The 25,782-nt window shown below is 42.3% G+C and overlaps 1 protein-coding gene across 1 annotated transcript in view; it reads right to left on the reverse strand.

Annotated features, from left to right (window-relative positions):
* lama5 (laminin, alpha 5) overlaps positions 1 to 25,782 on the reverse strand; it is a 296,784-nt gene that overhangs the window by 60,482 nt on the left and 210,520 nt on the right. The window contains exons 33-46 of the mRNA XM_072556417.1: positions 25,688 to 25,782; positions 24,225 to 24,340; positions 21,272 to 21,483; positions 18,550 to 18,754; positions 16,794 to 16,938; positions 15,101 to 15,241; positions 13,783 to 13,935; positions 9,543 to 9,647; positions 9,269 to 9,352; positions 8,212 to 8,442; positions 7,217 to 7,330; positions 4,706 to 4,833; positions 4,481 to 4,561; positions 1,540 to 1,754 (exon numbers count right to left, since the gene is read on the reverse strand). The exon at positions 25,688 to 25,782 is cut by the window's right edge and continues 4 nt beyond it. Coding sequence (XP_072412518.1) covers positions 1,540 to 1,754; positions 4,481 to 4,561; positions 4,706 to 4,833; positions 7,217 to 7,330; positions 8,212 to 8,442; positions 9,269 to 9,352; positions 9,543 to 9,647; positions 13,783 to 13,935; positions 15,101 to 15,241; positions 16,794 to 16,938; positions 18,550 to 18,754; positions 21,272 to 21,483; positions 24,225 to 24,340; positions 25,688 to 25,782 — 2,025 coding nt within the window. The remainder of the gene's footprint in view (positions 1 to 1,539; positions 1,755 to 4,480; positions 4,562 to 4,705; positions 4,834 to 7,216; positions 7,331 to 8,211; positions 8,443 to 9,268; positions 9,353 to 9,542; positions 9,648 to 13,782; positions 13,936 to 15,100; positions 15,242 to 16,793; positions 16,939 to 18,549; positions 18,755 to 21,271; positions 21,484 to 24,224; positions 24,341 to 25,687) is intronic.

Raw genomic sequence — 25,782 nt, forward strand, 5'->3', positions numbered from 1 at the left:
GCCTGATGGCCTGAACGGTTAACTTCTGCTCCCATGTCCCACTGATTGGCTGCATACTAAAGGCCAACAGTTTCGGATGGAAAAATCATCAATTATCTGAAAATGGTCCAGTCCTTCAATAGATGATACATTGAAAGAATACAGTTGTGAAGGGAAATGGAGTAAGAAACACAAGTCTATCCAATTTTTCCATTGTCCTCAAAACGGATACAGATTGTCATTCTACAGCCACATGGCAAGACCCCATGATGCATTAGCACATTCACCACGTGAACTCTACTGATATTTTTGGAGAACTGGTGTAGATTTGAAGGCCATTAAATATACTTTTTTGGATCCAGATTGAACGGACAAAGGATAAAATACATTAGATCAAAAATACATAAAAGTTCAACATAGAAATAAAGACCTTTCAATCAATAGGAACCTTCCAAAATTACTTTTTACAGGCTTGACTTGCATTAACATCAATGTATTATGATGTGAAATGTGATTATGTTTTCAAAATGACTGTACTTAGACATTGGATTGTTTTCCCAATTGGAACAGGACTGAAAAGCTGGAACTAGGCAAGCTGGAAAAGTTAGGCCTAGTAGGGCTGACCGATGCCAAGAAGCAGATCCATGGCTAGCAGTTCAAGAAGTGAGCGACACGTAGCACGTGCTGGTTTGTGCATCCTTGGATTGGGTAGGCAGCCTTGAGGGATTCAGGATTAAAGCCCTGATTAAGGTATTACTGGCTCCACTGGCAACTTGCTCTAACTTTTACAGATATAAAAATCCAAGCAGTTCTGGCACGGGCTTCATTTCAGCATGTGTAACACAGACGGACGTACAAAGACAGACAAACACACACACAGAATTATATCGCATCTGGCCATGACTTTTCAAAGCTCTCAGCAACACTTGGCAGCACGAGTCAATATGTCCATTTATACAATGCATTTATGATGCTCAGGTCTGCAGTCTTTTGGCTGCACTTGCTCAAGGTGGATGTTCCATGGAATTGGGGTTAGAGCAGCTTTTCCACCTAGAACCCTTAAGCCAATTCAATTCCCCAGGCAGTAGCTCACACTGAAATGCAGCTCCCAACCTCAATCTCTTCCATGCAGGTGGAGGTTGCCTGGAGATTGGGCATTTTACTCTGCAGAAAATGAGTGCTCTCTCATAACTGGACACTACTTGCAATTTAATGATCGTCAAATTTTCCTTTCCTCTAAGGAAAGCACAAACTGCTGGAGAAACTCAGCAAGTCTGGCAAGCACCTGTGGAGAAAGCCACAGAGTTAACAATGTCTATCTGGTATGACTATGCTTCTGGGGTTCTGAAGAAGTCATAACAGTCTCCAGTATTTCTCTCTGCACAGACATTGCCAGACCTGCCAATTTTCTCCAGCACTTTCTGTTTTTATTTCAGATTTCCAGTGTCCACAGCATTTTACTTTTATTTGAGTATTTTCTTTTCCTGCTGAATGTTTTTTTTTAAAATGTCATTGTCTGATCAAATTTCACACATAAGTAGATTGGTAAATATAACATACGGGCACAGTCCTTGGCTATCACTGCATCTCCATAGAAACCTGGTGCGCAGAGTTCACAATGAGGCCCAGCAGTGTTATGCATGCAGCCTAGACAAATGCCAGTCAGTGAATCACAATTACTGAAGAGCATATTAGAATCTGTATTGCTGTTACAGTTGCATGGTCGACATTCACTGCCCAATACCATTGGGTTTCCATAGTAACCTGGGGCACACCTACACAGGAAAGGAGAAAACCATTATTAGAGCTAGTCAGCAAGAAATAAAACAACACAAACATCCTGCCCAAGTTTTACTGATAAAAGATTAAAATATTTGAGCATTTGGATACTAGAATGATAGGTGTTTACAGCATGGAAACAGGCCATTCGGTCTACCAAGCCTGTGCTGATCATCAAGCACCTATCCATCCTGGTCCCATTGTCCAGCACTTGGCCTGTAGCCTTGCATGTTATAGCACATCAAGTGATCGTCTAAATACTACTCAAAATGTTGTGATGGTTCCTGCCTCTACTATTCTTTCAGGCACTGAGTTTCAAATACCCATCACACTGGGTGAAAAGAAAAATTCTTCCCTCAGTGCTTTCTAAACCATCCTCCATTTACCTTAACTCTGTGCCTCCTGGTTATTTATTCCTTTATTAAGTGGAAAGGTTTCTTCCTACCTCCATAAGAACATAACATATAGGAGCAGAATTAGGCCAGTCAGCCCATTGCGTCTGCTACCCCATTCAAACATGGCTGATATATTTCTCAACCTAATTCTCCTGCCTTCTCCCTGCAATCTTAAATCCCCTTATTGATCAAGAACCAATCTTTCTGTCTTAAATGCGCTCAATGGCGTGGCCTCCATGACCCTCTGCAGCAACAAGTTCCACAGATTCACCATCCTCTGGCTAAAAACACTCTTCCTTGCTTCATTTATTGATTCATAAATTCATAGAGCATGGCAATCAACCTTTGGTCCAACTAGCCCACACCGACCGTGTTCCCAAACTAAACTAGTCCCACTTGCCTACAGTTCGCCCATTTCCCTCAAAGCCTTTCTTATTCACATAGCTGTCTAAATGTTTTTTAACTGTACTTCCATCCCCCACTTTCTCTGGTAGTTCATTCCATATACATGCCATCATGTGTGTGAAAAAGTTGTCCCTCAGGTCCTTTTTAAATCTTTCTCCTCTCGCCTTAAAATCATGCCCCATACTTTTGAACTCTCCTATTCTAGGGAAAAGACTTTGGCTGTTCACCTTAGCTATGCCTCTTGTGATTTTATATATCTCTACAAGGTCACTCTTCAGTGTCCTATTCTCCAGGGAAAAATGTCCCAGAATATCCAGCCTGTCCTTATAACTCAAGCCCTCAGTCCCAGTAACTTCCTTGTAATGTTTTTCTGACCTTTCTCCAATGTTATAACATCCTTCTTATAGCAGGGCGACCAACATTGTACATAGTACTCCAAAAATTACCTCACCAATGTCCTGTACAATTGCACATGACATCCCAAATCCTATTCTCAATAGTCTGAGCAATGAAGACAAGTGTGTCAAATGCATTCTTAACCACCCTGTCTACCTGTGACACAGCTTTCAATTAATTATGGACCTGAACCCCTGGGTCTCTCTGTTTGACAAAAGTACTCGGGGCACAACCATTAACTCCAAGTCCTGCCCTTGTTTGTCTTACAAATGCAATACCTCACATTTATCTAAATTAAACTCTATCTACCACTCCTCAGTCCATTGTCCCAATTGATTAAGCTCCCTTTGTAACCTTAAATCACCTTCTTCACTGTCTACTCTACCACCAGTCTCTGTGTCATCCGCAAACTTACTAACCATGCTTCCTATATTCTCATCCAAATCATTTATATAAACGACAAACAACAATGGATTCATGCGAATCCCTGCAGAACACTGCTGGTCACAGGCCTCCAGCCTAAAGGGTCATCCATTCATTCTGAGGCTGTGTGCTCGGGACCTAGTCTCTCTACTAGTGAAAACATCTTCTCCAAGTCTACTCTCTCCAGGCTCTCTACCTATTCTATACCCCTTAATTTTGTACACATCGATTAGGTCCCCTTGCACCCTCTCAGCTCAAAGGAAAACAACCACAGATCGTCACATCTCTCTTCAAAGCTGAAATGCTCCAGCCCGGGGAACATTCTAGAGAATCTCCTCTGCAGTGCAATCATTTCCTTCCTATAGTGTGGTGTCCAGAACAGCACAGAGTATGCCATCTGTTGACACTGTCGTGGGATTCAATAAATACATCTTTTACACGCCTGAGGCTGACTTAAGCACTACTAACCACAGTTCTCTGGGAGAAAGAACTCTTATAGTTTCACTAACCTTGAAGTGAAGGAATTCATCCTCATGTTAACCCTAAATGACTGCCCGCTGCCCCCCCCACCTCCCCAAGATCTAAATTCTGCAGCCAGATGAAACATTGTTCTAAGAACTTTATTGTTCAGCAAGATTGTTTCTTAGTTTCATCCTAGGTAACAATTTAATGAACCTTCATTGCACTGGACATATGCTCTGTCAGGTAAAAAGACCAATACTGTACACATTATTCCAGTTGTGGCCTCTCAAAAGCCTGGAAAAAAAATCTGAACCAACACTGAAGATCTACTTTGAAAATTCATTCTTGCTTAACCTCCCGATTCTGCTGTCATAGTTTATAATTATTGACTAAATTGATTACCCTCTACTTTGCTCTAAGTTACTCTCAAAAGACAGATGGCCTGAAAGTTTTCTCCTACTAAGTCGGAAGATCCATCTATTCCAAATAAAAATGATAAGTATCAGATTTAAGCAAATCGTTTTTAAATTATTGGCCAACGGAACAAATAGATTCTATAAGAGCCTCCACCTCCATTCTTGATAATTAATACAGTTTAATAATGCACCGTGGGCTGCCCTCAGTCACACATAAATACTGACCTTTCACATTTTAAACCAGCATAGCCTGGCTTACAGAGACACTGTGTACGATCGCCATGATTGATACAATCCTTTGCAAAGCTAAAAAAGATGTTCAAGCAAAGAACAGAAAACACATGATTTAAATAAACTTGTAATTGAACTCAAAGAAAAATGTTGAGTTTTCTTTTTAAGCACCCTTCCCGCCACACCCAAGCTAAGACCTGACAAGATGGAACTACATACTTGTTCGAAGAAACAGTGAGGGGGCAGGGACACTGAACACAAAGTGATGCTGCTCCAAATGTGGCATTTTCAACTAAGCCAGTCTTGCAGCGCTCACAGTTTTCTCCTTCAGTGTTATGCTGGCAGTTCTAGGGGGAAAGAAATTCAGCGTTTAAAAACATTATCAGTTAAAGTGCTTACAAAATGTCCTTTGGAAAACAAAACAAAATCAGATTCTCTGAATGCACAGAGGTGCAGAGGAGCTTCACCTATGGTGTGCAGATGGTAGAGCACCCTTTAAGATCTAATGAGTTGTGATCGATTATCACAAGCATGATCTACAGAGGCAAAGCCAGCTCAGATGGAACAATCCGAACCTGTAATCTCCAAACAGGAAGTGATTCTGCTCAGTGGGCACTGAAGAATAAGCGACAAGCTTGGCATCTTGTCTCCCAACTTGGGTCTCACCTCCTTCATTAATGATGAATGCAACATCAATAACACCATACTTACGGAGTTTAGAAACCTTAAGACTATAAAAGCATTCAGATGGCTCAATCATCAAAAGCAAACAATTCTATCTTACATGGAAATTTCAAACCATTATTATAGCCTTCTAATGTTTATAATCTTTATTTGTTGCAGATGTTGACCTAATGGGTACATTATTACTTTACAACAAGCTGACATAAATAGATTTGGCAGTTTTAAAATGCAATTTTGCTGCATCATTTATTTGATCTCATAACATAAAACATTCAGGTTTGGGACATACATTCATTTCATGAGATATCTATTTTTGTAATCATTTTTCCCTCTCATTACAACTCATTACAGTGGGCGGCACGGTGGCACAGTGGTTAGCACTGCTGCCTCGCAGCGCCGGAGACCCGGGTTCAATTCCCGCCTCAGGCAACTGACTGTGTGGAGTTTGCACGTTCTCCCCGTGTCTGCGTGGGTTTCCTCCGGGTGCTCCGGTTTCCTCCCACACTCCAAAGATGTGCAGGTCAGGTGAATTGGCCATGCTAAATTGCCCATAGTGTTAGGTAAGGGGTAAATGTAGATGTAGGGGTATGGGTGGGTTACGCTTCGGCGGGGCGGTGTGGACTTGTTTCCACACTGTAAGTAATCTAATCTAATCTAATCTAAACTTCCTAAAGTCAATGTTGAGTTCAACAATTTTAGATTATAAGCACTGCCCCTATTATCAGGTGTAGGTCATCGTTCTGCTGTTGTTATTTACACCTCCTCTAAACCTATCTTTTGTTTCTTCATTTGTCCCATTACTGCTGGTTTTTTGCCTCGTGTCATTTCTTTCACCATTCCATCACTTCTCACCTTCATCTACCAAACATATTCTTTTATTTTTGTTCGGCATTCCATTATCTAAAGAATTGATACACCTCCAACATTTCATAATTCAGATAAGGGAAACAGCAGCTGGACTTTCCTGAGTATTTTGAGACCCTGACATTGGGACCAAGCAGAGTTCCTGAACCTGAATTCATCATGAGCCAGGCAGCTGGAACCATTTCCCCAAATGTGGCCTTTTAGTTGGCCATCTCTGGAAAAAAAAGCTTCATCTTTCTGGCTCCCTTTTCCTTTCATCTGCCTCATAGTTGACCACTTTCACACTTGCCGTCCAATTAGAGACAGCCCCCTCAAGCGTGGTAGGCTGACAAGAAGCCATCCAGAACTTGAAAGGTTGACAGCCCCACCAGCAGAGGTCAGTGTGTGGGGAGTTGTGAGGGTATCTCCACTCACGTAGGGGATATGACAGGCCAGAATGGTTAGGGCTGTTAGACAAGAGGAAAGCTGTCTGCAGTAATGGGATTTCCATAATTGCGACCTTTCATTAAATGGACTCTACAGCGCCAGTGGAACTCCAGAAAACTGGAAAGAACATCTCTATTCTGATTGTCATCTCCACATGATGGACAGCTGTCCAAATCGCCCATACTTGTGGCTTTAAAGATGCAAACACTCTGCCCAGTAGGCACTACCAGCACTGTATTGGGGAGCTAGTCCAATGTGGCCCCAACCCTCTATTTCCCCACCTCCCCAGCCCCTCTTCACAATTCATCCCATCATTTCTGTTCCGTTTTCTACAAATGGTCTCTGAGCTCTTAAGACCATAAGACATAGGAGCGGAAGTAAGGCCATTCGGCCCATCAAGTCCACTCTGCCATTCAATCATGGCTGATGGGCATTTCAACTCCACTTACCCGCATTCTCCCCATAGCCCTTAATTCCTTGTGACATCAAGAATTTATCAATCTCTGCCTTGAAGACATTTAGTGTCCCAGCCTCCACTGCACTCTGCGGCAATGAATTCCACAGGCCCACCACTCTCTGGCTGAAGAAATGTCTCCGCATTTCTGTTCTGAATTTACCCCCTCTAATTCTAAGGCTGTATTTTCTCTTATTTGAGTATTTTCTCTTATTTATTTATTTTACAAGGCATGCTCATGGATCACTGTTATTAATTTGCAATTCAACAAAATGAACAGGATAATTATTAATAACACTTACGACACATATTCCTGATCCATCGAGGCACTGGTCTGAGTGGCCATTGCAGTTACAAGGCACGCACTTACCCAGGAAAAGACCCTTTGTATCTCGATAATAGCCTGGTGAACAGTCCTATTGGATTATTTTTAAAAATAAAAGGGGAAAAGGAATTTTTGAAAACATTGGCTGGTAATTCTAGATAATCACAGTGCTGAACCACAATGAAAAATCACCTAATTAATATTTTATTCAAGTTTTGATATCAGATCCCTCCTGTAAACACACTGACACATTCAGTCACATAACCCCTCATGAGAAACCCATTTGAATGAATGGGATGAAATATTCCTCAGCATTTTTATTGGTTGATGAGTAGTCATTTGTAGGTAAGGGCATTAGGGTCAACATGGAGATGAAGCAGGTAAGTGAAATTGAGGTAAAGACCAGTTTATGTTCGAATTGAATAATGGAGTAAGGTCAAGGTGTAGGGTGGTCTGCTCTTAGTTACAATGTGCAAATTGAATCTAGTTCACAGTTCAATGGAAGAGAGCTAGGTTAGCCAAAATCCATTAGACACGGTAAATGGAAACAATGCCCCAACTTTGTGGTCTAGTATAGGAAGCTTTACGTCTTGTTTGATTTTTGCTTTCCCTGAACTACTCAATGATGGCACATCAGTGTTGGTTTTACAATTTGATCGCCTGGTGGGGAGCCTCACGTAATTGGGATTGGATGGAACTCAGGACAACTCATCAAGGAAAACTGGACCCTGTTTTACCCTGCATCTACCCTGTTGATGCACTTTGAATCTGCTTCTATTATGACTAGCAACAGCTCATAATCCTCAAGGTGAAGTATTGGATTTAAACAAAAATCAGTTCCAGATTTGGAGAGTTCAATGAAGTTGACAACCAATAAATGTAATTTTTAATGTAAGATTGATGCAAGTCAATGATCAAACTGGTAAAGAATCACCACTTTATTAAATCAACGAAGATACGAATGTGGCCTACCTGACAGGAATCCCCCATGTAATTAGCTGGACAGTGACAGATTTCGACATTGCTGGCCACACTCCCTTCTCCAGTGTCAGAAGCTTGCTCAAGTATCACGTTCCTCAGTGCAACGAGCTTGGCCAGTTGGGAGTGAAGGGCTCGAATCTGAAGACCATCCAGGCTGGCCAACACCATCATCATTTCTTCTCTGGACACAGGGTTGTGTGTTTGAGCATGCCTGAAATTACTCTGCACAAAGAGAACATACTGCACGTTAGCAGCTGCGCCCGTACCAGAATGACCAGAAAGAGAATCGAGTCACTGAACTGAAAGGCGCTGCTGTTTTAAGGTCATTGCTTTTTACAGTATCTAATCAGTCCTTCATTAGCAAGTGTTACATTAACCTTCATTGCATACTGCAGATTCTCACTTCTTTAAAATATTATGGTGGGGGGAGTTCAAAACCCGGGGCATATTTTTCAGGAGAGAGGAGAAAGAATTAAAACGGATATGAGGGGCAACATTTATACATGGAGAGAGGTTCATGTGTGGAGTGAACTGCCAAAGAAAGTGGTGGATTCAAAAGACATTTGGATATGTTCATCAATAAGAAATGTTTGGAGGGAGATGGGCCAATCAAAGGCAAGTGGGACTAATTTAGTTTGGGTACATGGTCGGTGCAGACTGGTTGGACCAAGGGCCTATTTCCATGCCCTGTGACTGTATGACAAACAAAATCATCAAAATGCTCATTGAAGCCACATAAATTCACACTGCCAGGATCAAGGTCCCTGTGTGAAACAGAATAGGGTTCCTTTTGCCAGTAATCTGCACTTTGGAGTCAAGGGACACAACTCCATCTCTGCATTTAGAGCCTCACTATACATAGCAAACCCATAAGAACACATAATGTGGTCTTTTTTAACTCCAAAAAGTTAAAGAGACATAAATTGCTAAATTTTGTACCGTATAATGGTTAGTGTACTTGTACACAACAGTATTCTTATAATCAATATTTATAAAATAATAAAGGAGTAATAAACATAAAAAGCAAATAAAATGCTTTCTCTCAAACCTCCACCAATTGAAGCCAACTTTCATGCAGTTCTCCAGGTGCTGGATAATCCTTTGCTACATACATAATGGTCATTTGGTTGCCCTGTTGAATGAAGTTGAATGATCAAATATTGAAACACTCCAGACAAAACAAAATGACGTTAGCATGGCAGATGGACACATGATTCCTTACGAACATTTAAAAATCATCAGATCTGACAGTCTGCCAAGACCAGCACCACTTACAAGCAGACTTGGACTGTGTCATTCAGTCAGGTTTTACAAAAACTGACCTTCAAAATTACATCAGGGCGAGATTCAACTGGTAAAGAGATGATGTCACCACGTTGCACTTCAGACCGAAGCTGATACATCAAGTGTCCTCCGTAAGATGAAATCTTTGAAGGAGAAAAGTTTTTGTCATATTTTTAATGGTGGTTTAGCTGGAAAATTAAATATTAAACACTGAAATATGGGTTTGTAAACATAACATTTGAGTTTTGAGAAGATTTGTAGCTCAGGTTGAGGTTCTGAATGTAAGTTTGTTCACTAAGCTGGAAGGTTCATTTTTAGACATTTCGTCACCATACTAGGTAACATCACCAGTGGGCCTTCGGTGAAGTGCTGGTGTTATGTCCTGCTTTCTGTTCATGTGCCTAGGTTTCCTTGGGTTGGTGATGTCATTTCTTGTTCTTCTTCTCAGAGGTTGATAGATTGGGTCCAAATCAATGTGTTTGTTGATAAAGTTAGAGTTGGAATGCCATGCTTCTAGGAATTCTTGTGCATATCTCTGTTTGGCATGTCCTAGGATGGATGTGTTGTCCCAGTCAAAGTGGTGTCCTTCCTCACCTTGATTGTACAGCCATGTCTTTTTGTGGCTATTTGTTGTTCATGTATTCTGGTGGCTAGTTCTGCCTGTTTGTCCAATGTAGTGTTTGTTACAGTTCCAAAAACCCTAGCCACTCTCCCCTACACCAAAGACATCTCGGAAATGACTGCCAGACTACTCATCAGACCTCTTGGCATCATGGTAGTGCACAAACCCACCAACACACTAAAACAGCAGCTAATGAACTTGAAAGACCCTATACAAACAACAAGCAAAACAAATGTAATTTACAAAATACCTTGCAAGAACTGTAACAAATGCTACATTGGACAAACAGGCAGAGTATTAGCCACCAGGATACATGAACATCAACTAGCCACAAAAAGACATGACCCATTATCACTAGTATCCTTACATTGAGATGAGGAAGGACACCACTTTGACTGGGACAACACATCCACCTGAGGACATGCCAAGCAGAGACACATATGAGAATTCTTAGAAGTATGGCATTTCAACCAGAACTCTATCAATAAGCACGTCAACTTGGACCCCATCTACCACCCCCAGAGGAAAAGAACAGGAAATGATATCACCAACGCAGGAAATGATATCACCAACCAAAGGAAACCTAAACACATTATAGAAAGTGGGACATAATACCAGCACCTCACCGGAGGCTCACTGATGATACTACCTAGTATGGTGATGAAACATCTGAAAACGAACCTTCTAGCTCAGCGAGCAAACTTACGTCCATAATGTTTAAAAAATTGGATTGATGTGAGAAAATGGGCACTGAGTAATGTTAAGCAACATCCAACGTGTTCCCTCTCATTCTACCCTCAGACAGCACTGCTGGCAAAATGGTTAGGGCACTGTCAACACATAGTCTAAGATGCATCTCAGAAACTAGCACTGGATCCACTTCTAATGCAGAAACTCGTGAGCATTTCAGATCCTTTTCCATTCGATCAGACTGACTACACTGATTGCGCTGGGCTTGTTATGGCTAGTGTTCCCAAGTCGATGAGCAGCCATTACTGGCTTTCCTTGAACAGGCAACCGGAGGCTGCCATCAAAAAGATCTAACAACTTAACTGAGAATCATGAAGAGCACTGCACTCTACTAGACTTCATACTGAAAGGAAGGTCACTATTGACCATTGCTTTGCCTGGTCTCCTCCATCTCTCTCCATCACCCTGACACTCCATCACTAGAGGACCTCCAGAATCCAAGAGCTAGTGTCCTGTTGTCTCACATGCGTCTTCTTCAGGACCACAGCACAAATCCATGAGGACGGACATAGCAAGCAAGCCAGACTTATTCTCATTTCATGAAAGGGCCAAACTTGAATGACCCACATGCACATAAGATTTAAGCAGCCGATCATTAATGTCATGGAACCAATTTCAGATCAATAATACTGTGCGACTTTAACAGAAGTTAATAAACAGTGACAACTTCTTGACAGACTGCTATCTTGGCAGCAAAATGATTTTCAAAGGTTGACAAGGGATTGAAAACAAATTTAGCAGAAGCTAAATTTTTTTAACCTCTCTTCTGGACTCTTTCCCTGGCCAGAAGCCAACCCCCCCCAATTGGTAAGAATCCAGTTTTTCTTCTGAAAGAAAAAAGATAAACTTACCACTGAATGGACAAAAGCACCTAATTAAGTACCTTCAAAATTGCCCAAGAACCTGTTTAATAGTCCAGCAGCAAATCAGATTACAAACATGGCCTACTGGGGGCAGTGTTGTGATAACAAAAGGAGAAATGAAGGGGGTGGGAAAACTAGGGAAGTGACTAAATTGAAACAGCGTTGATGGGGTCATAATACACTCCAGGCCTGTCGTGCCCACCTCTCTCTGAATGCTTTGAGTGTACTGTTGGACACTGCATCACAGACAAAGGACACCCAGACATGGACATAGGCTCGGAAGAGAGGCAGACAATTGGGAATTATGGCCCGCTGCATTGACCTGTTGAGGTCTGCATTAGCCAGGCCCAGACACAGGCTCTGAAGGAGTTGCTCCAATCCAACAGGGGCAGTGTAAAAATCACAATAATCAAAAGGTTGCCACATTGGGGAGGGGGATAAATCAAAATGATGTTGAAGGGAATGTATCCGAGACCCCACAGTGCCCATCTCTCAAGAACCAAGCTTCTAAGAATGAAATTCTCCAAGGTTCTTTTGATAGAAACTTTCAAACAATTGACTATTTAGAAGAACAAGGGCAGCAGCAACATGGGAACACCATCAGCAAGGTGCCCTCCAAGCCACTTACTATCCTGACTCGGAAACAGATTACTGTTCCTTCAGAGTTGAGAGGTCAAAATCCTGGAACTCTCTCCCTAACTGCATTGTGGGTCTTCCTGCAGCATATAGACTGCAGCAGTTCAGCACCACTTTCTGCAGGGCAACTGGGAACAGGCAATAAATGTTGCTGCAGCCAGCAATGCCCATATCCCATGACAGAACTTCTTTAACAGCAGAGGCAGCTTGAAAGGCTAAATGGCCTTCTCCTCTATCTAACTTTGACATATTTTCTAATTAATCTGTTCAGACATGCTGTTACACAATCTTGTAGTATATGGGACTTGAACCTGGGCCTCCTGCCCCTGCACCACAAGTGAATTGCTTTTGTTCAGAAAGTTAACCTATTGTTTGTATCTATTTTTCTAATCAACCTATTCAGAGATGTTATTACATACCGCTGGAGCAGGTGGGAATCCAGGCCTCCTGATCCAGGGGAAGGACACTACCACTGCCCTGAGCATTCCCCCCCCTTTGTGAGTGAATTTAAAAATATACTCCAATGAGCTCTCAATCAACTCTGGAGCTGTCCTGGTTCACCCTGAAAGGAATCTACATTTCAAACACTAATAACTGGGGTTTTTAAGCGGCTGATGCACACGAGTATCATTCCAATCAATTCTGAAGATGGGTCACTGGACTCGAAAAGTTAACTCTGCTTTCTCTCTACTGCTGTGTTTCTCCAGCAATTTCTGTCTTTGTTTCAAGCAAAAATGTTTTTCAGCAACATCTTTATGGTAAAAGGAGGATGACAGTAGAACAGTTGACTACAGCTGTTCCACCTTTAAATTCACAACTGGACAGTGAGGGAAGATGGTGGATAGCTGGACTAGTAAATGAAAGACCCAGCTACTTCTCCGCGGACACAAAAACAGAAATTGCTTGAGCTTTGGCTGCATCTGTGGAGAGAAAGCAGAGTTAACGTTTTAGGTCATGTGACCCTTCAGAATAGAATTGATGTGTTTTTCCAGCAATTTCTGTTTTTGTTTCTGATTTCCAGCATCTGCAGTGTTTTGTTTTTTTATTTATTTAGTGTTCTGGGAATGGTTCAAATCCCGGTGAAAATTGATTCCTTGAAAATGATTTCAATGCAATTAATTATATCGTAAGTCTGAGTAATGGTGATGACTGGCTATCATAAAAACCCATCTGTTTCACTAATGCCTTTTAGCGAAGGAAATCTACTATTCTGAGTCCAGATCCACAGCAAATGTGATTGATTTTTAACTGCCCTCGGAAATTTATCAATGAATCACTCCACTAGGGGAAAATTACCCACGCTGCCAATGCTACAATCAACTCACAAAAGAATAAAGATAGTGAACTGTGTCTGGGATCTGTAAAGGAGGACAGTAAGCTGGTGGAGGTGAATCTGTCTTATTGTACCTGGTCTCCAAGATAAGGAAGTGATGCCTGCCAGTACAGCTCCTGGGAGATATCGGCCACATCAGCTGTAACCTCTCTGTCCTCACGATTGGGGGTTACCAGCAACTCTTGACGATCGCTACCCATCAACTTCCAGCCACTCATATGTTCAAACTGGAATCAAAAATGATGCAGGATGACCAAACTGAAAACTTTTAAAACTGATTCTTCAGAAAAAGGCATGCATTCAGCAGTAGGAATGTTTCCTTTCAATTGTATTGCCTCAAGATGTGCAGGTTAGGTGAGTTGGCCATACTAAATTGCCCATAACTTCCAGGGATGTGCAGGCTAGATGGATTAGGTCATGGGAAATGCAGTGTTACAGGGATAATAGGGTGGGGGAGGGGGGGGGGGGTTGATGAGATGCTCTTTAGAGGGTCAGTATGGACTCAAATGGGCTGAATGGCCTGATTCCATGTTGTAGGGATTTTATGATTCCAAGATATTGTTGTGACGATAAATTGACTGATCAACTATTCCACTGTCACAAGTCCTCACGGAGATAAGATTCAAGGATGGTGTGTGAATCTTCATTGCCGTCTAGTCTAGACTGTCCTGCAATGGCTGACAAATTTCACTCTTCTGTGATAATGACAGCAACCTCAAAGGCAGCTTCAAGCATAACCTTAGTGACAGAAGCAGCTGTGAGCTTGAGTATACAAACTTAAGGAAAAGACCCAGAAGGAGGAAACTTATATTTTTTTTAAAAATCACAGCAAGTTGTTCTGATTTCAAATGCAATGCCCGAAAGGCTGGTGGAAAATTAATTCGTAACCTTTGAACAAGAGCTAGGTAAATACTTGAAGGGAAGAGATGTTACAGGGCAATGGTGAAAATAAAACAGCTGGCACAGGGAAGATGGGCTGAAGGACCTCGTTCTGTGTAAAATCGGAGGTCACTCAGAGTCTGAAAGCTGAAGTATGGGGGACAAATGTTATGAAGAGGACTTGGTGTTTGTTGGTTGCCATGGACATGCTGAGCCAAAGGGCCTGTTTCTATGTTTAGGACTCGATGATCACCATAGACAAGATTGGGTGTGCTCGGGCTGTGCTCTTTCATGAGCGCTAAATCGGAAAACTTATCCATGTCATTTCTAATGAAGATCATAACCAAGATTATGATTTATACTTTCCTTGCTACATTTTTAATTTTCTTTCAACATACCCAGTCAGTGAGAAGGACCACACCTATAAAAGCAGGAACTCAGATGAACTATAGTGTCTACGATGGGGCTTTCTGAAGAGAGAGTGTGGCATTGTGATGGCAACGCACAACTCACCGCAGTTCTTCTCTTATCAGAGATCTGGCACCGGTCAGTAGCTCCGAAGCAGAAACAGCTGGTACAACCCTTAGGATTGGCTAGATCCAAGTAGAATGTTCCCAGGCGGCAGGTGTCACACTGTGGGCCTTCCACATTTTCCTGAATAGAAAAGTGTGCACATCTTGTCACAACTTTTAATTAGAGAGTGACCTGTAACATTAATAAGATCAGGGCAGTCGCCCAGACACAGAAAGAGACCAGAGAGGAATTGCCCAGGTTTACGCCCCGCTGCTGGACTGGGCTTCAAATCAGGCTTCTCACCTCACCGGAGACAATTACACGTGGAATTTTTACATTGTCCATTTAAGTGTGGGAGGGGAATGATCAGGTAGTGACGAACACACCGCCCCACCCAGAGAAAACTTATCCAATTGCCTAGCAGTTTATGAAAAGCTGGCAGATCGGTGTGGGTGAGCCTCTCAGTAAATCGTAGGCCTCAACACTGGTGACCTGGCACATCACAAGCTGCCAGCCAATTAGAAGCAGAGCTTCAGGAAACACCTGTTATTCTCTTCTTGGGCGTCATGAGGAGAATGCAATGGGGCCACACTATGTGGGGGGGGGGGGGGCTAGGCCAGGGTGTGATTTTCAGAGGCCAACCTGCTGATCCCCATTTGACTACGCTCGGATTGGGACATTTAGAGATACAGGCAGTTTGCCATGGTTTTCCAGTCAGGAACCCCCTTTCCCTCTCTACTTAAAAGTCAGGTGATGGAGCAAGATGGCACATAGGCCATTAATTGACCACTTAGGGATCAGACTTGAAGACGGATCGAGGAGGTCACCCATGGGCTGTTTTGCCGAGAGCATAACTGGTTGGGTGGCAGGAAGTCATGGATACATGGTTCACCTCTCTGCATGACCATACTGAATCGTCGTATAAACAGTGAGCAGCAATTACACTTCCAAGTGGATCTGCCCTGGAAAATCTTGTAAGCCTGATACTTTGCAGGCAGCTCGCTGTTGCACATTGAAGCTAAATTAGTCAATGTATGTCCACACACTCACGGTTTGGATTCCCCAAAGTGTCGGGTCTTCCTCCAGTAAGGCCTAGCCATTAGCTCTATCTGAATATACAATAGGGAATAGCCAATGATTCCTGTACACAGATTGTGAGTGGAGTAGTCAAGACACAGGGGTCAACAAACCAGACTAGGGGGTAGCATTTTCCCATCTACATGGGTGTGCAATGGTCTCGGTGTCTAAATTTTACAAGGTGCTCTTGTCGACGGAGGTTCTGCTCTTGGGACCCTCACATTTTGGAAGCTTTTCCACATATCTTTAATTTTGCAGCTTGCGGAAGATTTTTAGAAAAACCAAATCCTGGAATTGGCTCCAGCCACAATAGATCCTGTATATAATCAGTCCCTGTAAAATATATCTGAAAAGTCCAATAAGCAGATTTTTTTTTTGTAGTTTTGGTGTCCTTCCATTCAATCTCAGAAAATTGACTATTTATTCATTAAGATTTACAATCTCTGTTAGTGCTGCCCATGACAGAGTGGCACAATATGAGATCTAACAGAATCAAAGAAGCAAGTTTAAAGTGGTTTAAAAGCATACCACTGTCTTTAAAAGTCACTTGCATTTCAATTTATCTGATGTAGCGTCATGTATTTACTTTGAGTAGCTGCTTTTTGATAGCACTGACCTTGCAATGACATTGCCCGGTGACAGAGTCACAGATGCTGGCTTGGGTTCCAGCCTCATTACAGTTGCATGGCATACAATCAGGGTAGTGGTAATATCCAGGTGCACAGCGATCACATCGACGTCCAGTTACATTAGGCTTGCACCTAAGTGGAGAATCAGTTGGGAATTAACAAGGACCCATAAGATGCGGCTGATCTCAATGTTCTCAGCCACAACTCAGAAGTTACAGTTGCAAATAACAAAGTAAATCCTGAATTCAATTCAATTCAATTCACTTTATTGTCACATGCATTCAAATGAGGCCAGTGAAAAGTTTACAAGTCTCCATTTTCAGTGCCATTTTAATTACAAGGTTCCTAGGTACAGATTCTTCAGTACAAGTTGTTAGGAAAAGAAACAGGTAAACAAAATAAACAAAAAGTCCAGTATTACAGATCATAGGAATAAATTAGAAACAAAGAAATAAAAAGTTCAGAATGATAGTCCTTCCAACCCAGTCCACGCTGGCATCTAGCCTCCAGTCGAGACCTCCAAACCTGCACATAACTCTATTCAAAGAAAGCCAGAGTTGGAGATGTGATGCCAGTGTATTGGCACTCTAGAGGGGGTTGCTGAGGGACACTGGTTAATTGAAAGGAAGAAAAATTGGGTGGGCTTTGTTAAGGGTGTGCAATCCTCACCATCGGACATCCATGACTTTGTGTCCAAGTAACAAGAATAAAAACTCCCCACAACAGCAGGAGACTGGCTGAAATGATAAGGTGCTTTTTAATGTGTTTTGATGCTCACAGAGTTTAGGCGCACTTCCAGAACTTTTTGTGTTTTCTCCTGTATAGCTCATTTACAAAGCGCCTGCCTTTTCATTGATTATCGCTATGCGATTGAGGATGATCTGAAACAGTGCATGGAGTTCTGCAACTCTTTTGTTTTGACTTTACAAATTCCAGGAACTGATGCTATCTCCCCAAAACTAGTGATAGAAAACCACACCAGTCCACAAAAGTTCCAAAGCAAAACAGATACTGAATGCTTCATGCAACTTGACACTAACAGTCAAGAACGCCTTGCTTATAATCCTTTAATATTTGCTTGAGGGAGGTTCCTGCATCAAAATGTTTGACAGGTAGGTTGCACACAGGCATTGGAAGCTCTAGCTGGGGTTTCCTTGTATAAACCTGTTGGACTTAGCAAGGTCAACTGCCAGCTCGGACCTAGATTTTTAGCAACAGAAATGGGCGGGTGAACAATGAGCTTATTGGTGGCTATGTTAGAAGTCCATTTTGTGGAGCAGACCCACAGACATCCAACAAACAAAAACTCCTCAAAAGTCACAAATTATTTCAAGTGTCACATTATCACCTTTGCCCGTCACCCACTTCCAGGATCACGGGAGAGGAGAGATGTTATATTTTCCTCGTTATTTACCTTTCAAATTGAGACTTGAATTAAAACCAGGATGGCTTTTGTAGCTACTCCAAGTCATGTGAAGGTTATAGTAAAGCTCGCTCAAGATGCTGCTCCTTCTCACATACCTTGCTGCCAGAATTCACTACACCATGACTGTGCTGTCACTTGATAACGTCTGATCAACAGAGTAGATTAGTCAGGACTTAGACAAAACCATGGTGATAATGAAGTTGTCTTGGAATTTGGCATTAAACTGTTACATTCCTGCCATTGTGAGGCATGGTGGGATAGTGTATCAAACATTTCAGCAGAGGATCCTGTGGAACACATTTAACCCATCACCTTACCTGCACTGTCCACTCTCACTGTTGCATCCAGGTCTGGTCCTATCTCGAATTCCTGAGTGTGAGCAGTTGCATTCTTCACAGCCGACCAGTGGGTGGCAGCCAAACGTCTGGGGCTCACAGACAATGCACTCCGGTTGAATGGTCCGTGGGGGGCAGATACAGTGACCCGTGACCTCTTCACACAAACGCTGGCCACAGTTACATGCTGGAGAAGTAACAGGAAAAAGAATTGGGAACGATGAAGCTTAGAGCATTTCTCATGTTCAATTTTTAAATGTTCAATTTTTTGCCTCTATCCCCTTTATAATCTGTGTGAACTGATCTCTCACTATTGGGGGTGGGGGGGTAGGGGGTGCATTATCTGAAGTCACGGCACTAGAAATGGAAGAGGAAATCTGGACCAATCTTGACATAATTGTAACTAATAGGAGGAGGCCATTCATCCGACCATCAATCTGTTGGCTTTTGACAGAACTTTTCAATTAGCCTACTTTGTGGCTTAGTCCACATTATCCGACACATTTGTTCACTTCAAGTATATGTTCAATTCTTTTATTAGATTGAATCTGCTTCCATCTCTACCAGGTGGGCCTTCTGTTATCAGTGAAGCTTCTGTGGGTTAAACAGTTCATGCAAGGTGACACATGGAAACCCAAGAGAGCAATTATTGAGTCATTCAGATGCCCAGCACGGAAACAGACCCTTCGGTCCGACTCATCCATGCCGACCAGATATCCTAACCTAATCTAGTCCCACTTGCCTGCACTTCGCCAATATCCCTCTTAACACTTCCTATTCATATACCCATCCAGATGCCTTTTAAATGTTGTCATTGTACCAATCTCCACCACTTCCTCTAGCAACTCATTCCATTTGCACACCACCCTCTGCGTGAAAAAGTTGCCACTTAGGTCCCTTTTAAATTTTACCCCTCCCACCCTAAACCTATGCCCTCCAGTTCTGGACTCCCAAGGGAAAAGACTTTTTCTATTTACCCGATCCATGCCCCTCATGATTTTATAAACTGCTACAAGGTCACCCCTCAGCCTACGACGCTCCAGGGGAAACAGCCCCAGCCTATTCAACCTCTCCATTCTTTGAATGGTCTGCTTTCCCTGGGGATCTCATGCCAAAATTATAGCAGAAGATAGGAAAAAGGCTTACTGTGGCTGCTGCATTTGAATAGAGCCTTGGTGAAGCTATGCCGGGTGGACCACATCCAGCAGGGGTTCTGTAACAGTGGACACTGTGACAACCAGTGGGGTTACAGGATGAGCATTCAGGGTCATGGGTTGTGAGACAGCTATGGTGGTTGTGGAGCAGAGATTCAGATTTGGCATTCCTGGAATTGACTCCGAAGTCCCTTTAATTTCTTTTTCCCGAGGGCATAACCTAATCCAATCTGTCCTGAGGCATGATCGCAAACACTAACAGAGTTTCCAAAATGGCAAGTATCTTAGCTTTTTTTTAAAAAAGTCTGCTCAAACCCACATCCTGCTGAGAAATTGGCCCCAACCCCATTCCCAAATTTCACTCTGGGGTCACACAAAACAAAGCTTTATACTGGAGTCCCAATAGAAAAAACGTCTGGTGAACACAGGTGCACAGACTTTGCCTCATTACCCAACGAGGGATAGATTCATTATGAAGGTGGGGGGTTAGAAATGAACATTTACTTGATGGATTCCTAGGAAATGCCCAATGATGGGAGGTTGAGTAAACCGGGTCAATATTCCCTGGAATGCTGAAAAATGAAGGAAATCTCATTGAAAAATATAAAAGCTTTAAGGCGCTTGATGGGGTAAAAGATGGGAGAATTCTTCTCCCTTACTGAAGAGTCTACAAATAGGTGTAACCGTCTTAAATGGTTGGCAATTTAGGACTCAGATAGGGAGATACTTCCTCACTCAAAGAGTTGGGAATCTTTGGAATTCCCTCATATAAAAACAGAAATCACTCGAGAAAACCAGCAGGGCAGGCAGCATATGGAGACTGATTCAGAGTTAATGTTTTGAGTCTAATAAAAGTATTCTTCAGAACAAGAGCAGTCATAATGGATTTGAAATGTTAACTCTGCTTCTCTCCACAAACGCTGTCAAACTTGCTGAGTTTCTCCGGTACTTTATGTTTCGACCTCAGATTGTCAGCATCTGCTTTTATTTGGAATTCTCTACTCCAGAGAATCATCGCTGCTCAGTCATTGAGTTGACTGTTGCGTACTGAGGGAATTAAGGTGTATGGCAAAGGTGGATGAGCAGTGATTTGATTGAATGGCAGAGCAGAATGAAAGATCTAAGCAGCCTACTCCTGGTTCGACTTGCCATCTTCTTATAACCTTGGTCATTGCAAGCATCTGATGCTGGCTGGTGTATTCGCCTGAAGATTTGTATTGGGGTACACACTGGTAGGGAGGGATAAGTTATTTGCTGCCTAAGTCTATGAAGTCAGACTAACTGAGATGAGGAATTCATCATGTGAAACACTACATCCCAGATCTCTTCCACACAACCAAAAAAACAAACACCCATTAGGTGGGAAAGAGCTTCTTCATTTTTCGCTATGTCTTCCCCCTCGGATAATATACCTTTAGATTTATTAAGTTAAAGGCATACTGAAGTTGTTCAAATCGCACAATCGTTTCAGTTCTTGGTCTGAACATCCTATGCTCTGGTTTACCTAACTGAATCTCATTCTGTGTTTGTAATAAAAATCTGGTCCTTACGCCTGCAGTTAGGGAATCCATAGTAGCCAGTAGCACACCGGGAACAGTCACGGCCAATCACATTGGGTCGGCATTGGCACTGCCCTCCAAAGGGGTCACAGGATGACCTGGTAGCACCCACTTCGTGGCACATGCAAGGCAGGGCACCATTGTTGTAGAATGCAGCGAGGGACACTGCAGAGTCTTTGCAGAATTTTGATGCCGTCGTGGGGCTGCGAGAAATTCAGACATTTACAATTAGGATTTTTAAAAAAAAATCTCCATCCATTCTGTGCTGACATTTCGCAGTTTGCACACTGTAAATTAGGTCCAACAGGAGCTTTCATCTCTGCATCAAACACCAAATTCAATGTTCCTCCTGTTTGTATAAGCTAGACAGGTTCATAAGTTGATTGGGTTGCAAGGAATTTATGTACTTTGGATAAAATACAGATGGTTTTGCTACAGAAAAAAAAACCTTAAACATAAAACCTCAGCATCCCAAGAGGATTTCATACAAGAAAGCAATCAGAGTGGTACAGAATTCAGGAGAGAAACAGACTGAGAACTGGAAAATCAAGGCGAGAAAACGGTTGAAAAACCAACGAGAGACCCAGTCTAAAGGAGCAAGTTGAGGAGGTACAGAGGGGGAAATCCAGACGATTGGGATCAAAACGGTTATGAATCTTACTGGCAATTGAGGAACACTGTTTTGGGGATGCCTCAGTGGTCATGGTACAGAACTGCTAATTTGCATGCTTTGATTAATAACCTTGAAGCAGGAGTTCAAATACCATGATAGGAGATGTGCAATTTAGGTTTGGTTAATTAAATCATTCTGAAATAAAAGGCTTGAATCAATCATGGTGATTGAAAATTTTCTGAATGTTGCAATTGGTCCAGTAACGTCCCTTATGAAAGGGAATCTGCTACCCTTAATGTATGTGACTCATTCTTAACCAATCTTTGAAATCTTCTCAATGTAGTCAAAACAAAAAGTTTACCACCACCTTCTTTGTGGGCAATAAATATTGGCCTGAATAATATTTTTCAACCAGGTGCTGGGAAATAATAGGAGCCTTGAAGGAGGAGGCTAGCTGAAGGGCCATGGGTGTTCATTTGAAGGAAACTGCAAAGATGGTTATGTGGGTGAGATCTATAGGGAGTTGTTAGGTGACAATAACGGTCCTTTCTGCGTTTGCTCGATCAGGACGGAAAAAAGCTGTGGAAATCAGTGAAGGCAAATGAGCTGGAGGAATGTGACTTACTGAGGACAAGACATGGGTGGCAGACCAAGGCTGGAGTTTGGAAGATCAGCAGAAAATATTGGAGAGAGACAAGCTGTCTCAGGGATGGACAGCACATAGATCTGGAAATGCAGCTCACACAAAAATCTGAGTTGGCACAATATTTGTTTTGGCCTCGGTGGGCAACCTGGAGAGAAATGTAGTTGAGAACAAGGATATGGAACTTCTGGCAGGAATTGACATCTATTTGTAGAACCAACTTTGTAACATTGCTAAGTGCCTCATACAGGAACTGGTTGGAAGGTGTCATGACTGCTGTTGTATGTGCACTTACTTTTCATTCAGTTAGATTCCAAAACCAGAACAAGTAAAAGCCAGAAAATGCAGAGATTTGTTACAGCATAGAAGGTCAACTGACCCATTAAGTTAATGCTGGCTCTCTTTGGAGCAATTCTATTCCCCTGTTCTACCTCTGGAGCCATGGAATTTTATTTACTTTTATCAGATAGAGGCTGTGGCATCATGGTAATGTCACTGGATAAGTAATTCAGAGCCGCATGCTAATATTTTGGGGACATGGATTCAAATTCCCCCATGGCAGATGGCAAAATTTAAATGTGATAAAAATCTGGAATTAAAAGTTCATCCAATGGTGACCATCTAACCATTATCAACTGTCGTAAAAACTCATCTGATTTAATGATGCCCTTTAAGGAAGGTAATCCGCCATCCTTATCTGGTCTGACTTCGGACTCTTAACTCTGAAATGGCCTAACAAGCCCCTCAATTGTTTTAAAGTGTGACAAAGCCTAAATAAAAGAATAAATCCTGCATGGACCACTCAGGATCGACTCAGGAACGGGAAATTAGAATGTTAAACTGGACGACCCTGCAAAGTCCTCTTACCCATAGTTCTCCTAATTTTGTCACACAGGGGCCTGTGACAAAATTAGGAGAACTACCCCCCAGATAGTCAAGCAAGACTCGTCATCCCAAAGATGCACTAGCCCCTATTGTCTTCACTGAAATGGTGTGTACAAGTTTGGGGTCAATCCTCTGATGTAGAAGTAAGGCTGCTCCCACGTAAAGTAGGATTCAACACCAAAACAGAGAAAATAGGAGTAGGCCATTCGGCCTTTTGAGACTGCTCCATCATTCATTCTGACCATGACTGATCATCCAACTCTATAGCTTGTTCCTGCTTTTCCCCCATCTCCATTGATCCCTTTAGCCCCAGCATTTTTGAGAAATTCACTCATCAGATGACAGCGTCGCTGACGAGGTCAGCATTTATTGCCCAGAGAGCATTGCTATGGGTCTGGAGTCACACGTAGGCCAGACCAGGTTAGGATGGCAATTTCCTTCCTTAAAGAACATTAGTGAACTAGATGGGCTTTTCCAACAATTGACATGCGATTCATGGTCATCATTAGACGCTTCATTCCAGATTTCATTGAATTTAAATTCTACCGTGTGCCGTGTTGGGATTCACACTTGGGTCCCCAGAAAATTACTTGAATCTCTGGATTCACAATCCAGCAATAACACCACTAGGCCATCGCCTCTCTCAGGGCTTTGCAAATGGGTTACTCAGACACATTTAAACAAATTATTGAAGGATAATATAAAGGATCTGAAGGAGATTCAGATCTGCAAATGAAAAGATGCTGAGGACATTTTGCTCCACTTCTGCATGACATGTAGCCAGTCTTGAAGCACTAACTTACTTGATATAGAAACTGTTTCCTCCACAGGTGCTGATGAAATCATAAGACTTGTCTAAAGGTTCTTCGACAAGGTAGTTTGAATTGTAACTTGCTTCTGGTATGATCAAAATGTAGTCCTGAAGGACAGAGATTTACAGATTTATCAATGGCTCAACTGTGTGCTCAGCACAGCTAAACAGTAAAAGTCATTAATTGTCAGGAGGCTGAAATTAGATTTGTACAGTACGGTAAACAGACCCTGCAGTCCAACTTATCTTTGCCAACCAGTTATCTCAAATTAATGTAGTCCCAATTGCTAGCATTTGGCCCATATACCTCTCAACCTCCCTATTCATATACCCATCCAGATGCCTTTTAAATGTCGTAACATACAAGCTTCCACCACTTCCTCTGGGAGCTCATTCCATACACGCACCACCCTCTGCATGAAAAAGTTACCCCTTAGATCAGTTTTAAATCTTTCCCCTCTCCCCTTAAACCTATGCCCTCTGGCTTTGGACTCTGCTATCTGAGGTAAAAGACTTTGGTAATTCACTCTATCTAATTGCACAACTGTTTGACAGTCTCTCAATATTACTCCAGTGAAATTACTCGGGAAGAGGACAGAACTTAAAGTGCTGGAGGCTGGTTGAATGCAGGATTTACTGCTGGACTTTATCAAGACTCCACTCAACCTTGAGAAACCCAGGAATGGATGCACGTTACACTTTGTCCTAGGAATATCCACTTACACCACACATTTGGGACCTGATGAAGGTCAGAAGGTTTGGACATTGTTGAATGAGGTATAGTGACCTATAGGTAGATTAGATCAGATCAAAACACAAGCAGGACCCCATCAAGAGACAGAAAAAATTGTTTTGAGGTGAAGTTGTGCGGAATTTTCATTATGAGATAAAGTGACACAAACAGACTTCTAATGGTAGATTGTCAGCTAGAGATTGACCATCAGGCACCAGTTTTTCCAGCAGATTAAGACCAGCATTTGACAAAATCCCATGGTGATATGGACACTGTCTAACTTCACAGGTCCTGCAGACCCTAGCTTGATCATCAATAGAAAGAACTAACTGATGCATTCGCAGTGTGGCTTCCAGGATTGAGACTTGTGGTCATTTGATTTTCACATCGAGTTCCAGTCATTCTCACAATTCCTTCCCAGAAACGCGAGCAGCAATCAGCCAATGGGATGCGCGATTACAGTCGATTCAGCTTTCTTCCACAGACTAAGCTCTGTCCCAGAGGAGTTTCAACTCTAAAGCCTTACAGCTGTGAGACTTGAACTCTCAATCTCCTGGCTAAGAGCAAGCAACGCTTTGTTTGCAAAGGTTCAGCTTTGGCATTTGGAAACATTTCTTGTGTATTATGAAGAAACATAATTTTATGAAAACCGGCTGTTCTTACATTCCTGCCCAGAATGCCACGGTTTTAGTTTGTAATTGTGCTGTAATGTCATCTCTTACCAACCACAGAGTCTTGCCATCTGGCACGCGAATAATAATAGACACATCGTTTTCAGTTATATCCAGGATAATCTTATTTTCAGAAAGGACCGAAC

This window comes from Chiloscyllium punctatum, chromosome 37, assembly GCF_047496795.1.
Source record: "Chiloscyllium punctatum isolate Juve2018m chromosome 37, sChiPun1.3, whole genome shotgun sequence".
NCBI lineage: Eukaryota > Metazoa > Chordata > Chondrichthyes > Orectolobiformes > Hemiscylliidae > Chiloscyllium > Chiloscyllium punctatum.